Raw genomic sequence first — 18966 nt, forward strand, 5'->3', positions numbered from 1 at the left:
CTTACCAGTGTTAGCCTGACTCTGCATTGCTGTGGTGATAGGTACTATGTGTGTTCCATTTTGCGTTACAGTTTTTATTGGTAGCTGGTGTTGACCTAGAGGTGCTTGTTGTACTAGAGTAACCGTTTGTAACGGTGTAGTCTGAGATGTCTGAATGATGCGACTGGCAGCTCCTAGAGTTGTATGGCTAACTGCGGGTACAGGTTCCACTTTAACTAGAGAGAAAAAAAAATAGGTACATGTTTGAAATGGTAAAAGTAGTAAATAAACATCAAAGTCAGCATATCATAAAAGAAATCAGCATGAAATTTATTTCAACAAATCATTATATTATTTTTACCTTTCATTTCATTGTGATCTCCATTCTCTTGAGGTTCTCCTTTAGGCTGGGCCATCACTGCAGCTTGTGTAACCACTGCTTGCCCAGCTACAGTATAAGTATTTGCTGGTGCTAATCCAGTCACATTTGTGACAGATACAGCTGGGATTTGATGAACAACATGAACCGTCTGTACTACAGGCTGCTGGGACGTAGATGTTGTCACAGGAGTTGCAACAGTGTATGTGACAGGTTTCATAGTTTGTGGCAGCTGCCTCTGTACAGTAATTAAAACAGGTTGGCTAGATAAGGGAGATCCTATAAAGAAAGGTAAAAATAAATGTATTACAACCTTTTTAAAAGAACCATGATCCCACCCCCTTCAAGTAATCTTCTAACTACTCAGAGATTAATCCAGTGGGGTTAGGAATTACCTCTTCAACAGTCACATCAGGTTAAAATTCAACCTGATTTTTTTTAAAAAAAACTTATACATAAAATGTTGTACTGTTATATTTCAGTGACAGAGTACACCCACTGAAGGTGCAACATATATTTTTCATTTTCTAGCCCTTCTAGGTATGTCTCAGAAAGTTCTTTGCTTTTCCCTTTCTGCAGACTTCATTCTATACTGTTTAACTGTTAAAAATAAAACAATGCATTTACAGGTAGTCCTCAACTTATGACCATTCGTTTAACAACTGTTTTAGTTTCAATGATGCTAAAAAGGTGACTTACAACCAGTCCGCACATTTATGAATGTTTTGGCATCCCTGAAGTCACATGATCAAAATTTGGGTACTTGGAAATTGGCCTGTATTAATGATGGTTGCAGCATGCTGGGGTGTGTCACATGACCTTTATCTGTGTTATGGACTGTAGCAAGAAGATTCCCCAGAAGGGAGGAAGTGCATTCCAGAAGAGTAAGAGGCAACGTAGCTCAGATATCATGTGTGAGAGAAAGGGGGTGAAGCCAGCCTCCTAATAGTTCACAGAGTATATACTGTAGATGCAGATAGGAGAGTCCTCAGTCTGGCAAAATTGATTTCAGGCTCAAAACCAAGAATTATATGGAAATAATTCCAAGATGGGTTCTTTATTGTTTTCACACCTACAGATAGTTTCTGATGAATGCTATGGTCTTCCAACTTGAAACAGGCATAACACTGTAGGTAAATTTGAATCCAATACTTCTTTTCAGCATTAGAATTTGCTGCTGCTGCTGCCAGCAGTAACCTCAGTGAGAAAGACTATGATCCAACATCAACTTATTGTTGAAACCATCAAAACTTTCTCTAGTGCTGATGACAATGGCACTGAACAATTCTAGTGTCGAAAAAGACTGCTTAATTCTTCTTGGTTCCAAGCTTACCTATTCCATTTTTTTAAAAAAAGATTCATGGTGGTCTAATTGGAATAATAGCCACTCTGGATACAATAAGTCTCCTGCCTCACCCCCATTTCATTACAATCTCACCTTTGCCATGCATTCACCCAAGGAGGTGGGGAGAGATTGATAGTAATGAGGTAGAATACCTAGAGCTCTAGAGCGAAGGACCACTTTATAGACTCCCATCCCTCTGCAGGCTATCAGAAAAATTAACCCTTTCTCCTTTGAGGTTTACATGAACTGGCCAGGATGTTAGTAATCTAGTAAAATGGGGTTTGGGGGGGTTACCTGGGAGGGAGGGGAAGGGGAACGAGGTGGCACAAGTGGCAGGCTGGTGCACATGAGCACTAGTGAGCTCAATTTATCAGCCGTGAACTGGCATGAATGCACATGCAGCTCGACTTGCACAAGTAGAGCTGCATGAGTATGCATGAGCATCAGCCCACTGCTCATACAAGTGAAGCTGGCCATATATATGCACCAGTTCACTGCTCGCATGGCCCAGTTTCAAATAGGCACAGCCAGTAATGAACCATGGCCTGGTGGTTGGGGACCCCGGTCTACATGGTTCAGAATTTTTGCTGTAATCCAGCAATGTGAAAATGCAGTAAGATACAGAACTGTGCTATTTAGAGTTGGGAAGCAACAGCGTTCATCACAGCGTATTTCACTATGAATTTATCAGCCATTATTTAGTATGAGGAAACATTTATATTATGCCTTATATATTATATATTTATCCAATCTTTACCTCTAATAGCTGAATGGGCATGGGCATAATCCTTGACTTTATTCCTACAAAACCAGCTTTGTAAGATAGGTTGAGCCAAATGTGTGATTGCCACAAAGTCATCCAATGAATTTCCATGACTAAAGTTGGACTTGCATCTGGCTCTCACCCGCCATAGTGCAACATTTTAATACTACATAACATTGCCATCACTAAGGTAATATATTTTATTTTCATGTAAAATTTCTAGAATCCTTGTATTTTAAATCATCCACATAATCTTCTTGTGTGTAATTTTAGTTCATAAGCATTGCATGAAAATTTCACCTGGGGCACTCTGTGCAAATCGTGCTTCTTGTATTACTGCTAATTTTGGCTGGATACTGCTTGGCTCAGGCTCCATTGGGACAGGTGACCCTTCCCTTGACAGGCTTTCTGGGGTTTGCACACCACTCGAATGAGCAGATAATACTCCAGAATGATTAGGAGAAGCTGGGGCACTTCTGCAAATAAAGAACAGAAATGGCCACTTTTAGATACAAAATTAACAACTATTACTGTAACCAACAAAAAATTATCTGATCTGTACACATTCCAGAGGAAGGATTTTTTGCTGTTTAAATAGCAGTGGATGTTCTTAATTATAGAAGCTTTATATAACTTAAAGGCAGGCAAAGTATTTATTCAGACGTACAGAATGAGAAAGTGGTATAGATAGGCCAGAAATTAATGAGAATTTTAATAATAGAAACACATGTCCTACATTCTATATTTAAAGTGAAATGCTTTAATCTTGGTTTTTCCACTCAATGTACTTTCATATCTTCTCTAAAACACAAGACTTATTTTAAATAAACAGTTCTTCACCAAGATGCATGTTTCAGACAATGCCCAAGTAATAAATAGCAGTTTAAACAAAATTTAAATGTAATTCAATTGAAACAAGAAATGAAAATGAAATGATATTTATACTCCTCACTTAAAGCTATAAATTCCATCTTTTACTCACTTCTAATTCAAGTCTTTTTTGATTCTTTAAACTATTAATTTAACAAATTATTAAATTATTCCAAATACTTAACAGGATAAAAGTATTTGTCAATTTTGTAGTTTCCAAGCATGTCTTTTTTGTGAGAACATGAACATAAAATTTTCATAGAGAATATGCTTCTGGGGAATTGTAATTTGGAACATAAACACAACGTGTGATTGGAAAAGGTTAAATACTACGTATTACTGTCTTTTCTCTCCACTGTTTTCTTCAATCCCAAGCACTTTTTACAGGTTTTTCTTCTTTTTTTAAAATGGCTGAGACTATGAGGAAAATATCAAGTGATTTGTTTGCTAAAAGTAAACATAGTCTTTCTTTCATTAAGATTGACTTTTGGTGACTATATGGATGCAGTCTGAAAGATGAATATGTTTCTTGGCAACAATATAGCAGTGGCTTGTTACTGCCTTTTTAAGGAATTAAATTTTTTATTTTTCAATATTGTCTACAGGCTGGGAATCTTTTTATAGTTTCCCATTAAAGTACTAACCAGGGCTTTCTGCAATCAGCTCAGGTTGACTAGATGATTCTATAGGTTGCAATAAGTGTTTGTAAGTAACACTAAACTGTGAGCAGGCTGATTACACACCAGTCTCCGGTCATGAACCAACTACATGTGTTACAGCACTATATGTACACTAAAGGAATAACTATTCTCAGTTATTGCTTCTATGATTCCTCAACTGGATAGCAGGTTGGAATATATTAGCTCCACAGTTCATAACCAACTTCTTACATTCCAGTATTTTAAGATAAGAAATGAAACATGCTGCATTTACAAAAACACAAATGGCAAAGAAATTAGCATGACTAGAACAGTGGAAATGTTCATACAGCAAGAATTAACCCTTTCTCTCCCAATTAATATAACACATTGAATAAAGATTAAGTAAGACAGTCTAGGTTTGCATAATAGGCTAAGCCACAAGAAAATCTAACCAAGATTAGTATTAATATGTTATGTATGCATATAAACTGAATAAATAAATTAATAATTATACTTAGTATATTATGCAAATACATTTGCTAGATCTTTAAAGTGTGAATACAGCCGATAACAACTCCAGGGAACATTTCTTCCTTAGTACTGCAATCAGATGTAATCATAAAAGCACCATCAAACCTCAAGGAGAAAATGGTAATAGTTTCCTTTGTGCCCCAATCATTTCTTTATTTGATAAACATCTCTGTTTAGACAAGCAATGATCATCCTTCAGTCAATAGACCCTGAAGTGCACTTAAAGGAAAGCCTCTGCACTGCTATGCTTAAGTTGTCATCCTCAATACCTTACCTAGAAGAAAGAGGTCCCAGTGGGGTTCTAAAGCAAGGTACTCCCCTTGGCCGCCTTTTTCTAAAAGCCTGTTCTATTAATTTGCTTTCAGAGGCAGGATCTATCCTCCAGAAGGAACCCTTGCCTGGTTCTTCCTGGGAACGTGGTACTTTGATGAAATAACGATTCAGAGAGAGATTGTGACGTATTGAATTCTGTGAGTCATAAAAGAAAACAAAGAAATCATCCATCTCAGTATTAAGTTGGAATACATTCTAATAAAAAAAATCCCACTTAGAACGGCTCATATTCTTAAACTGCTTTCTTATTCTTAGGTCCTTGATTAAGACTTGAAAAATTAAGCTCCCACCAGTTTTAGACTGAGTGTGTTTAACTGTAGACAATCCACATATAACAACAACAAAGTTCTGCAAACAGAAGTAGAACAACTGTGGCAAAAAAACAAAGATAGTAAGAATAGTATCAGGCATCTTGGATACAATCCCAAAACATCTGATGTATCACTTGGAAAACCATCGGCATTGACAAAATCATCATCAGTCAATTGCAAAAGGCAGCTTGGAACAGCTTACATTCTGCGGCGATACCTTTACCACCATCAAGTAACAAATCTGCTTATCCCAGATCCTTGAGAACAACTCAGCAGGTGGATAAAATGCCAAATCCAGTTTAAACATCAGGTTGATTGTACAACCAACCATAATAATAATAATAAAAACCCTTCAAAATATACAGTCAATATATGTTAATGTGAGCAAAACAAGAGGACCATAGACTTTTTTTTCAGAGTTCAGACATTCAAAAGCAATAGAAATTAGGATGAATCTATAGTAATATACAGTTATTGAAATTGGAATGAATGTTATTTGATTTGATAAATGTAAGCATCCAGTAATATGAGCACATTGCACAAAACAATGCACATATGACATTCTATACACCATTAATATTAAACTGTTTAATTTTAATATATTCTTTCTATATGTAAAGATATCTCAACATCAAATTTTGCAATCAAAATTAGATTGTATAGAAATAGAAATGGCACAATTTGCAACTAAGAATTAAAAGTTATGAAGTAAACTATTTTATGAAGAAATTCTACAGGAAAGGAATAGTTTATAAGAATAGGCAAGAACCTCAAAGTACCATGTTTCCTCTGAAACATTACAAAGCAACTCCTGGTTTAGACAATCAATTTCCAGAAAATGCAGCTAGACCATTCCTGAAGTAACTAGAATGATGTGATTTTAAGAAAGAAATAGCTCTCCAGAATTATCTCTCCAAAATAATCTACCCAAATTATAGACTTTGCAGATGCCTAATTTTAATCCACCAGTTTGCTCATTTCATTTAAAACAATATTAATAATTTTTACCTGCCAGCCCTTGTCTGCTGTCCTGTAGTAAGGATAATTTTTAGTTATGTGCGTATAAATTCCATTTAGTGTAAGTTGCTTATCAGGAGCCATTGTAATTGCTTGTACAATTAGTTGTGCATAGGAATAAGGTGGCTTTGAATCATCCTAAATATTAAAAATAATAACATAATGAAAATCGCTCATCCCTCCAGGAACATTAGAAATATAATACCAACTTTATAATTTAATACAAAGGACATTAAGAGATACAATCATGCACATTGAACAACTTTTTCATTTTATTATGTATTTGCATTTTCAATTTTATCACATACAGAGCTCTGCCTGCCAAAATTCATTCCAAGTGTAAAATATCCCTATTGTACTTTACTGTTACCATGCCCTTTTTCTCTTAATTATATTCACCCTGCAACTCCTAAGCATATTGTTGGTCATCTAGGGACTAAGCTCAGTGTAAAATAACTAGAGAACAGTAGTTTGGCCTACCTGAGAACTTCAACTAATCAGCACACACTTTCTTTGCTCAAACATGCTGCTTCCTGAGTTTACAGCTCTCTACTTGCCAATCCACCCATTTCTATGATTTATAAATAGCAAAAAAAAAATCTTTAAAAGAAGCACAAAAAAACATCATGTAGTGCATGATTTTGTTTTTCTGTATTTGTGGCCATTTATCTTTGGGTTCACAATTCACTAATTGAGCTAGTCTGCTGTTCATGTAGGGGCAATTAGCATATACTCCAAAAAATACAGTATATCATTAAAATTGTTACGTTTGAATATGCTTTTCTCAATTTAAATGTGGTAAAAGAAGAAGCTAACAAAATGCCTTGGATTTTAATCAAAAGAATCTCACCTTTGGGCTATCTCCACCAGATGCTTCTTTATCATTTTCTGACTGTGAATTGTCAGCCATAAGATGTAAGTCAGATGGTATTACACGACCCATTTTGTACCCTGAAGAACCTGCACCACGAGGACTAGATGGACAGGAATTTGCAGCACTGTAAAACAGTATGAAAAGAGTTGTCTATTTCATCACAGAATATATATAATTGTAGCCAGTAATTTCCTTCAGCTACATGTAATTTCCTGAACAAACATTCTCCAGCTGTCTGGGTTATACTAACATTAGTAGGGAATGACAATTAAAAGGACACAGATATCAGGATATATATTTATAGGAAAATCTTTGCAAATATTCTATTCCAAAAACAATCCCTTGAGAGACTAAAAACAGGTTTAATTCTAGATTTTCAATGGCAATTAAATTATGAGCCCATTTAAAGAAATCAGACGACCAGAGAAAGAATATACTCTTCTGCCCTCAGCATTATTTGTCTCAGTAAGGCTAGTTGGCAGTTAAGCACTATCACTACATGGAACTGCCCACTCAGAAGTCACAGTTAGTCCACAATGCAGCAGCCTTGCTATGCCTATATAACACCTCTGCTTCGTGAACTGCAGAAAATATTCAAGATGCTAACTACTATCTATAAAGCTCTGTGTGAACTAGGACCAAGTTATTTGGATAACATTTGTCTCTAATAGTATCTGCCTACTCTCTATGATCAGATAGAATGGTTTACTTCAGGTCCTAACAATTAAACAATGGCATTTAGTGGGTTAGAGTGCCTGGCGGGTCCCTCTAGTTTTGGAACATATGAAATATTTTTTCAATTGTTCCCTCAGAGCAATTTTTAATATTACATTGCTTTTTTAATTATGTGAAGCCATCCATAGGTTACTTCTGGACTTGGGCAACTCACAATCAGATGAATACATAAAAGTAAATAATAATACATAACAGATACATATTAAGTCCCCAAATGTATACATTTATTTATCTTCAAATAAGGACCCACATATGTACATTCCTTATTGTCTAAATAGGTCAAGCCCACACTGAAATTAATGAGACTGTCACCACCATCTCTAATTTAACCAAAAATGATTGCTGAAGTTTCATCTAATGCCAATAAACATGATTAAGTGGCATTAAAAAAAATCAAAAATAATTTGTTCCAAGGATAAGTTAAATGTGATTGCAGAATTTAAAATCAGTAATTAATAAAATAATTACAGATTAATATCACATTTTTGTAGTTCTAAGATAAACCTAAATATAGCAACACAATATAAAAATACCTGATGGTTCCTGTGGGAGAGGGAAGAGGGCTGATCAAGTGAGCCATGTTGTCTGGAATGTTGATTGTTAGGGGAGAAATCTGGGGTTGTACAGGTTTCACTGGGGATTGTGGGGACTCCTGTTTTTCTCTCTTTTCATTGGATAAAGCTGTAAATGTTATCTTGATGTTTGTGCTGGGAAACCTGAACGTACACCTGAAAAGTAAAAAACCAAAGGTATTAACTAACTGAAATTACGGTTTTCTCTATTTGCATAACTTTAACAGCATTCATATTAATAAAAATAGTAAAAAAGAAAGTATGTTCAATTGTTATAAAGCTACATAATGAATATATTTGTAGTAAGTACTAAATATAAGTAAGTGGTAAATATAATCACATTCATTTAGAAAATTGTTCTTTTGTGGATTTTACTTTTAATTTTTATATACTAAAACTGCAATCAATAATCATTTAATAAATTCTGAAGTGGCATAAAAACAGCATGAAGGTTGCTTGATAATGATTCCTAAATCAGGAAACAATGAGGCTAATGCTTTAACAAACTTATTCTCAAAGCAATGTTGTACTATGTTTCACAAAACTCAGATGATTAAGAATAGTACAAAGACAAAGTGGAGCATCTTTGCTGATCACATTCATCCATCCTGATCCACCCCTCCTTCCTATCTGGATTTGTGTTTGAAAAAAATCAAAAATGTAAGTGTATTAAGGGAATTTTTTTGCAGTCCTGTTTCTGCCACTGAAAATGTTAATAACAGTCCAATACTGACATATGAGTCTAGTATATGACAACAGGAACATCTCTTCCCACTTGAATTGGCCTGCCCTATCCATGCTGACAGAGGAGGCACAGTGTGGGCCCCATTGGCCAGGGAATTCTAGCTGGTGGGGTTCAGGAGAAAACCTTTCTCTGCCATTGAACATACCCTTTAGAATATCTTGCCTCCCTAGAGTGAGGTCAGCTCCAACCTCCTTACCTTTGGTAACAGTTTAAAGATCTGGCTCTGCCAGTTGGTTTGGGGCTCCAACAGAGGGACTTCACATTAGGGGTAGCTGAATAGATTAAAAAAATTCCACCCCCTCCTCTTCTCAGCATACTCCTTCCCTTCATATTTTTAGCTACACTGATTTTATAGAATTCTGTTTATATTATTATACAATTTTAACTTTTAATATTGTAAGTCACCCAGATTTACTCTGTGGCAAGATAGGCGGCTAATAATGTTACAAATAAATAAAAATTGGCATATAGGTCATTCTGAACATATCGATAAGGATTTCTTCAAAACATAATATGAAATTAAGATTAAGTCAACTGATGGAATCCTAAGGGAACCCACCCCATTGACTAAGGCTAAAATATGTGAAGATTTCCTTACTTTTTTTTAGGCCAAAATGGTTTACAAACAAATACTATTTAAACAGAAAAAAAATCTCTCACACAGTATTAAGGCCTTATAATGATATAGACAGACTCAGCATTGCCTGAAATATAATTATTTATAAAATTTCACCTCCATATCAGTTGGCCCATTATATCATTAAGTTAATTTCCTTTCCAAACATATCAGGGTTTTTTTTTTCTAGAAAAGAAAAACTAATTATAATTATAGGTGGCCAACAGAACTTTTAGATGATGTCTTAACCTACAAAGACAGAATCGTATAGCAAATGTATTGAATGAATTGTTTTCTAAATAAAATCTACTGCATTTAGATGATATGCAAAAACAACCTTTATTTGCCCCATTACTTGAGAGAGAGATTAAACCAATAATTTTAAAACAGGCAAGTGGTAAAACACCAAGATTGGATGGATATCCTAAAAGTGCTATAAAAGCTTTACAGACCTTTTAGTGCCAAATTTTGCCAATTATATGATGAGATCTTTGATAAGGGAATTGCATCTGTAGCATTCAATCAGGTTTATATTAGTTATACCAAAAGCAGGTAAAGCCCACACTCTGGATGCTAATTATCATCCAATTTCAAATACTAACGTTGATACAAAGATTATTAATAGCAGTGTTAGTAAATACTGTTTGTTATTAAGAGTTATCAGTATCAGAGTGTATAAAAACTAGGCAATCGACCAACATTAATTAGTTGTAACTTTAACTGATTTGAATAAAAACAAATATCATCTTGTAATTTTATTAGATGTTGAATAGTCTTTTACAAAATATAAAATCAATACATGTTTGTTGTATTAAATCAGTTCAGATTTCCTTTGGAATATATAAAATGATTATATTATATAGTACTCACATCTAAAGTAAAGGCTAATGGTATATTCTCTGCTACTTTCCTACTATTTAGAGGAACTAGACAAATAAGTCATCTTTACCCTTATTTTTTAATATCTGTATGGAACCTTTGGCTTATGAAAACAGCCACCCCTGTCCTCCCCTGTCTCTTGGAGTTTTCCGAAATTCATATTCATTGTGTCAATGATATTATCTAACCATCTCATCATCCTCTGCCACCCCTTTTTGCCTTTTCCAATGAGTTTTCTCTTCTCATTAGATGGCTAAAGTATTTGAGCCTTAGTTTCAATAGCTGTCCTTCCAAAAGAACAGTCGGAGTTAATTTCCTTTAGAATTGACTGGTTTTTTTATTTAGTTTTGTATTTTAACTTTCTTCTGAATAAAATAAAATAAAAAGTAAAAAAAGAATTGATTGATCTCCTTGCAGTCTAAGGGACTCTCAAGAGTCTTTTCCAGCACCGCCATTTGAAAGCATCAATTAATCAGCACTCAGCCTTCTTTATGGTCTAATTCTCACAACCATACATTATTACTGGGAAAACCATAGCTTTGACTATATGGATCTTTTGTTGGCAATGTCTCTGCTTTTCAGTACAGGTAGTCCTCAACTTATGAGCACAATTGAGTCCAAAATGTATGTTGTTAACAGATATTTGTTAAGTGAATTTTACAAACTTTCTTACCACAGTTGTTAACTGAATCCCTGTTATATTATTAACACAGTTGTTAAGTGAATCTGACTTCCCCGTTGATTTTGCTTGTTGGCGTGATTTTAATTGCTGCTTCCTGTACAATGTAACAAACTTCCAACCATAGTTCTTCAGGAACTGTCTACCATACCAATGGTAGGATTCAAATTTTTTTACTATCAGTTCTGTGGCTTGGTGCGCGTGGCAGGGGAAGGATACTGTAAAATCTCCATTCCCTCCCAATCAGCTGGGACTCAGGAGGCAGAGAATAGATGGGGGCAGGGCCAGTCAGAGGTGGTATTTATCAGTTCTCCGAACTACTCAAAATTTCCACTATGGGTTCTCCAGAACTGGTCAGAACCTGCTGAATACTACCTCTGTACCAGACCTTTTCCCTTAAATCTATTCATCACATACACTGTATATTCAGGGATGTCATTTAGATCATATCTATTTTTTTCCTACTTTCTTCAATTTAAGCCTGAATTTTGCAATAAGCAGCTCTTGATTTGAGCCAATCAGTTCTAGGTCTTGTTTTACTGACTGAACTTCTCCATCTTTGGCTGCAAAGTATATAATCAATCTGATTTCAGTATTAAACATCTGGTGAAATCCATGTGCAGTCATCTCTTGGATTGTTGGATAAAAGTGTTTGCTATAAACAGCATGTTCTCTTGACAAACTCTGTTAGCCTTTGCCCTGCTTCAGTCTGTGAAACATTTGTTAAGTGAGTTTGCCCCATTTTACCACCTTTCTTGCCACAGTTGTTAAATGAATCACTGTAGTTGTTAAATTAGTCAAGCTGTTGTTAAGTGAATCTGGCATTCCCATTGACCTTGCTTGTCAGAAGGTTGCAAAAGAGGACCATGTGATCCCAGGACACTGCAACCATTATAAATATGACTCAATTGCCAAATGTCTTAATTTTGCTCATATGACCATGAGGATGCTACAACAGTCGTAAGTGTGAAAACTGGTCATAAGTCACTTTTTTCTGTACCATTGTAACTTTGAACAGTTACTAAATAAATTAACGTAAGTTGAGGACAACCTGTATACGCTTGAATATTTATATTATACAGGTGCATTCTTTACTGTTGACTGCTATAACAATATATTTTAACTTCATTCCTGTCTCGTTTTCTTTTTACTTTTTTGAAGTCCTTTTTACACTATTATTTCTTTGAGAATTTATGTATTTCTTTATGTTTTATTTTTTTATTTTGTTATTACCATTAAACATCTTTTTGTAAAAAAACAACCATCTGGATTAAAAGCACTTTGCTCACATGTATAAATTTCACCATCCTTTACGGCTTTAAACCAGGAAAAATTTAAAGCACCAGACTAACAGAAAAAAAAGTTTCTAAAGAAACAAAATACACTGCATCTCTGCAGTCTAAAAAGAACACTTAAAAAATTGCCTGCCGGCTGTAGTTACTGTAGAAACCGAGCTCTTCATCATTTTCTCCAAGCTGAAGACACAAAAGAGTTAGAAAGGAGGGATCAATGGGAAGTAGCTTATAAAGTTCCTTGTCACATCAGCTGCAGGGAAATCAGACATTAATTCATTAAACCTACCATGTAATGCTTCTGGAATTTGAGGCTCCTCTATACAAATACAAAAGAAACCCTGCCTATGGTAACACTACAGTATTTGGTAATTCTAAAGACCAAGACTAAATACAGGCTTGTTTTGTGTTGGTTAAATTTTATCTTCAACCTAAGATCATGAGCAAATATAATTTGATAGGAAGAAGACAGCATGTCTATACTTGCTTCAGATTTCAAAAAGCTTCTTTCAACAAGTTATACAAGTTACTCAAGTCATTTCTCATAAGCCTTAACCCAACTTTCTAGTTTTCATTTTATCATTCTTACTATTTTAATACAACAAAACCTATAAATGTTTTTTTTTTCTATTTACAGAATCTGTAGGATTTCCAAACAAAACTGGCATTACAGGGTTGAAAAAAGTAAAGAAACAGAAAGCTATACTGAGATGAAGAGAGGGCAAACTGGTTCACATTCAGATCTCACAGATGTCAGGTAATAATTTTCAGGAAAGTGGCACAGCACAAAACTAGATACTTGCTGTGAGAAGTGTATTTCTTTACAAGAATGCCTCTAGACCAGTGATGGCTAACCTTTTCCTGACCGAGTGCCCAAAGCACACACATGTGCACCCCCAAAATGCAATGCATGTGCGGCCCCTATGCATGCATCCTCATGCGCAGCAGAGGCTCAACAACCAGCTGGCTGGCGAGAGGTGTGCACGCATATGTGTGGTGGAACTGAACTGGGGCAATGACTTGCGTGCCCACAGAGAGGGTGCTACATGCCACCTGTGGCCCATAGGTTCACCATCATAGCAATAGCAGTTAGACTTATATACCGCTTCATAGGGCTTTCAGTCCTCTCTAAGCGGTTTACAGAGTCAGCATATTGCCCCCACAGTCTGGGTCCTCATTTTACCCACCTCGGAAGGATGGAAGGCTGAGTCAACCCTGAGCCGGTGAGATTTGAACCGCTGAACTGCAGCTAACAGTCAGCTGAAGTGGCTGCAGTACTGCACTCTAACCACTGCGCCACCTCGGCTCTTCTTCATGGCTTTGTATATGTTCCACATGTATTATAACAAAATAAAGATATAAGCCTGCAGTTTATTTGGAAGTTTGCTCATAAATCTGGGGGAAGCAAGTTGGAACAGTAAGAAGCATCCAAAAGGACAAGACAATTATGTAGAAAGTAATCTCATCAGTACTTTCTGGTAAATGACTGCTGTAAATGCCATTCTCAACACAACAGCCATGTATGAATAGGCAAGGAAACATAATGATGGGCATTCTGTGAAAACAGTCACAGTACAGACTCAGAACACCAAATGTGGTCATCAGCATGGTCTAAACATGTTAACAACATTTCCTTGTTAGTTGCATTTAAGCCACTGATTGCACTAATCACATTTCTATCAGCCAACTATAAATATTAATATAATCATTTCCATTAGCTAAACAGAAGCCAATAGCCAGGTGTTTCTAAAACATGTAAGATACAGTGTTTTCCTCTAGAAACAAATCTCAGCCTATGCAGTGTGTATCTGTTGTCTCAGGTTACTGAAAATTTTGATAAAGCCAATATTTCAAGGCCAATAGTCAATATTCATTAAGCTTCCTCGGGTATTTCTTGGCTTGCTCTCCAAAGCCTTATGTGATATTATCTGGTCACTTGACCTTTACTAACTTTTGACTGGATATGTAAAGGGGGGGGGGGAGCTTCCATCTGCTCTAATCCTTTTCTTCTTCCCCAATTTACACTCCCTGAGATTTTCTATACTGTACTTTGCTATCTTGCTTCCTTTTGTTCCATGGTTCCTATTATATCCATGCACACATAATTCTCTATCATCGCTTCCAGGTTTGCTCTTCCTTACCCTACTGCTGTTGTTTTGAGGAAGCCATTTACTCAGGTGCTCCTTTACAACTCTTGTGGCCCATATCCTCACAGTCATCACTTTTCCACACTCCTTCAGCAATTTTGGCCTGGGAAAACAGTTTGAGGAGGGGTCCTCAGTTCTTGCTGAGCTGCTTTTGTGCTTTAGAGGAGGAAACGTGCTGCTGCTGCTGCTTCTAATGCCTTATTTTCCCCAGTGCTGTTACCTCCACTAAATTCTCCTCTCCTCTGTTCTGAAGCTCTTTCACATATTAACAAGTCTGAGTCTCACTCTCACAGATACACTTTCCTGTTATTTACCAAATTCCCAATTAAAAAAAGATACCTCTTAACTCAGCCCTGCCCACTAAAAAAAAACAAATTTTCAATTGGAAAACTCCCAATCCATGTGTGCAAAGTTTGTCATATCATACCCCAAAAGACCTGAGGCTGTAATTGCTGCTTCAACAGAATACTTGAGTGAAGGGTATGAATACTTATGCCAACATGATATTTCAGGGTTTTTTTTCTTTTTAATAAATTTACAGATATTTCTAAAATTCTGTTTTCACTTTGTTTTCACTTTGGCATTATAGGGTACTGAATATAGATTAATGAGGAAAAAATGAATTTCAACCCCTGTAGAATCAGGCTGCAGCATAACAAAATTGACAAAAGTGAAGGGGGTCTGAATACTTCCTGAATGCACTGTATACTAATTGTATTGTATCCATTCTCTCAGATACCGTGTTTCCCCGAAAATAAGACAGGGTCTTATTTACTTTTGCCCCCCAAAAATATTACCTTGGGCTTATTATAGGGGGAGGGCTTATTATTTTCTGGGGCAGGCGAGAAGTGAGGCGCGCCTTTTACCTTTCCAGCTCCGTCACGTTCCTCGCCATTGTGTCCAGGGAAGCCGCTGATAAAAAAAACCCCTTCTCGCGAGTTCAATCAAACTTCTTGAACTCGCGAGAAGGGGTTGTTTTTTTCTTACCAGAGGCTTCTCTGGACACAATAGCGAGGACCGCGATGGACCTGGAAAGGTAAGAGGCGTGGCTCGTGACCCAACACTGCCCACCTTGCCCTAATGTAAAGGAAGCCTGTCTGCTTCCCTTCCCCATCGTCCCTTTAAAAGACGAGGGGTAGCAGGGGAAGTGAGACGCATGTCCTAGCACTACTGGAGACTGACAGCTCCACTGCGTTCCTTCTTTCGTCCAGGGAAGCCCCTTGTAAAAAAAACCTCATGAGTTCAAAACCTCATGGCGAGGTTTTTTCTACAAGGGGCTTCACTGGACGAAAGGGTAAGGAACGCAGCGGAGCTGTGCCAGGGCATCGTGAGGCTGGGAGGCACGCGATCGGGGAGCAGAAAACCCACCCGGCAAACCCCCTCTCCAGCTGGGCACAACGCCGCTCAGCGACCTAGCGGTATCCCTAAAGCGGCAAGCAATGCAAGCCCCTTTGCCCCCCCCCTAGTTCCCGCAGCTTGCCGCCTTCGGGATACCGCTAGGTTAGTGAGCAGCACTCTGCCTGGCCGGAGGTTGGAGTTGTCCAGGGGGCTTATTTTCTTATATTTTTATTTTTATATTTTTGCCCACCTGAAAAATGTGGCATGGCCTTAGTTTCAGGACATGTCGTATTTTCGGGGGAACACGGTAGGTATATAAACATTTTTCATTGGATACAGACTAAGTTTACCTAAAGAGAGCTCTAGTGAAATTACATCACCATCTTTTCCTAGTTTTTCATTCACTGGAACTTCTATGTTGCCTGTTACCATTTAGATAACAATATTTACTGTAAATTATTTTTTAAATCCCCAATATATTGATTTTGATTGATTTTGAGCCCTGGTGGCACAGTGATTGCAATGCAGTATTGCAGACTGATTCTGCCCATTGCCAGGAATTCAATCTTGACTGGATCAAGATTGACTCAATCTTCCATCCTTCGAGCTCAATAAAATGAGGATCCAAATTGTTGGGATCAATAGCTGATGTTGCAAACTGCCCAGAGAGTGCTGTAAAGCAGTAATCTCCAACCTTTCTGGCTCTGCAGACTGGCAGCAACAAGAGGGAAGGGATGGTTTCTCACACACACATGTGTCCCGCTTGCACAAATGTGGCTTCACATGCTTGTCTGCTGACTGTTTCTGCAGCCTGGTTCCCAACAGGCTGCAGTCACAGTAAAGCACTCAGTATGTGAATCAGTCCTCATATTAACCATGAAGAGTTTGGTTAACTATTTAGAGCAGAAATTAACCTTCCCAAACCTTTTCCTTTGTTACCCAATTTTTTTTATCAGAAAATCATTTTAACCAATGTAATTAAACACTTTAATTAAATTTAAATGTCCCTGTTGTGTTTTGGTAATGGGTTTATGTGTCATTACCCAAAGAAATACCACTTTTATCTTATTTTGGATAATTTACCCAGGAATGGGAAGCCCTGTTTCAGGGCACTTGTTTTTTTATCTGTACAGTATATTATTTCAGCTACATTTCCTACAATCAATGTGGAAGCATACTTTTTCAAACATGCTATGCCACGCTATGCTATGCTAACTTTTTTTTTTACATACAATTTGCTCCCTCTGCCCCTAGTTAATCTTCAACAAGCACAGCTGATCATTATTTTAAAAAACTATTTTACCTACTTGGTTAACATAGTATACAGTATTAATTCATATAACCTCCTGCACTTCCTATTCAGTTTCAAAATTGTTCAGTTTTCTTTTGATCCAGTAGTCTCTGGAACTGAGAAGAATAAAAGGAAACACTAATTTGCACTATGGGGATTCTGCAGAAAATCCTAGGCAATTTAACATTCCAAATAGGCTTTTGCACAGGTCCAGAACTTATACAGTAGTGGCCAAAATTATGGAAACCTTTTGGGAAAGGTGTACAGTATATTTGAGGTTTGATGGCTAATAAAATCACTTTTTTTAGTAGTACCATAACATTATATATCTTCTGTCCAGGTAACATGGAGTTTAGCCCAGTTTAGTCTTTTCAACCTTTGAGAGATAAAAATTGCTTTTATTATATTTTTTATGTTTAAATGTTATATTTATTATATTTATTAAATGTTATTTGCCTATAACTTTTCATAAATACAGATAATTGAACAAACTTTGTTGCATTACATTCTTGATTAAATTATCTTTTCATTGATATATAATTTTATGGTACTACTCAAAAAAAAAGTGGTGCTATTAGTCATCAAACCTCAAAAATACACTTTTCCCAAAAGGTTTCTACAATTTTGGCCACTGTTTGTGAGAATTCACAGATGAATACTAGAAAAGCTAATTTACAAGCAATTAATTCCTCATGGGCTCTATGATTAACAAACTACAACAGCCAGAGACAGATAACAGGTTAGATAGCACTCAAGATAAAAGCAACCAAGAGAGACAGATTAACAGGGACACAAGAAGGGATCAAAAAGAAATACGAGCTACCCTGTGGTCTAGAAGAATAAAAGGCAAGATACTGCACAAACAAGAAAAGAGCAATTCGCAGAAGTGAGACAGCACATTTGTGATCTTTTCCAAGAATCATAGATGAATGTAAAAAAATGGAAATGGTCATTAGGTTCAACGTGGGCACAGAGGCCAATGTTATTGGGGTGATAAGAAAGGGAAGTTCCACACAAGATACAAGACACAAGAGCCTTAGAGACAGCTACAATCTACCTGTACTAAGGTGCTATCATAGCTAAGGCAGGATCTGTTCTTTTCCACACATACCCTGCTTTTTCTTACTATCAGTGGTCACTGCCAAAAGGAAGGCAACCTTACTGCCTAATCCTACCCTCCTTGGGTAGAGATGAGACCCAGCATAGGGAATAGTAACTGATCTCTGACACCACTGCAGGGCAGTAACCCAGCTTGGCTATGATATGAGCAAGGGAATGACCGTTGGCTTACCTGAGCTCCAGCCAATTTATATTGTGGGTGAGCTCCGCTGGCGACCATCTGCCCTGTGCCACATGAATCTGAAAATAGGTGCCCCAGCCATACAGGCTGGCATCCGTCATTATGAGCAGGCACTCTGGTTCTTTGAAGAGGGAGCCCTTCTGCAGAGCCGGCGACTGCCACCATCTGAGCGATGTGCTGACTCTCGGAGGAACATTTACAATCCTCTTGGAATTGCTGGCCTTGAAACGCTGAATCGGAAGCAAGAACCACTGGAGTTCCCATGCGTGCATTCGAGCCCAGGGAACTACCGCAATGCACGAGACCAGTTTCCCCAGAAGCTGGGACAG

General features: G+C 37.0%; 1 protein-coding gene across 1 annotated transcript in view; it reads right to left on the reverse strand.

Annotated features, from left to right (window-relative positions):
- Positions 1–18966, reverse strand: part of FOXK2 (forkhead box K2) — a 41030-nt gene that overhangs the window by 4783 nt on the left and 17281 nt on the right. The window contains exons 2-8 of the mRNA XM_032209175.1: positions 8312–8506; positions 7020–7167; positions 6161–6307; positions 4783–4976; positions 2767–2942; positions 341–637; positions 6–215 (exon numbers count right to left, since the gene is read on the reverse strand). Coding sequence (XP_032065066.1) covers positions 6–215; positions 341–637; positions 2767–2942; positions 4783–4976; positions 6161–6307; positions 7020–7167; positions 8312–8506 — 1367 coding nt within the window. The remainder of the gene's footprint in view (positions 1–5; positions 216–340; positions 638–2766; positions 2943–4782; positions 4977–6160; positions 6308–7019; positions 7168–8311; positions 8507–18966) is intronic.

Source organism: Thamnophis elegans, chromosome 2 (genome assembly GCF_009769535.1).
Source record: "Thamnophis elegans isolate rThaEle1 chromosome 2, rThaEle1.pri, whole genome shotgun sequence".
Taxonomy (NCBI): domain Eukaryota; kingdom Metazoa; phylum Chordata; class Lepidosauria; order Squamata; family Colubridae; genus Thamnophis; species Thamnophis elegans.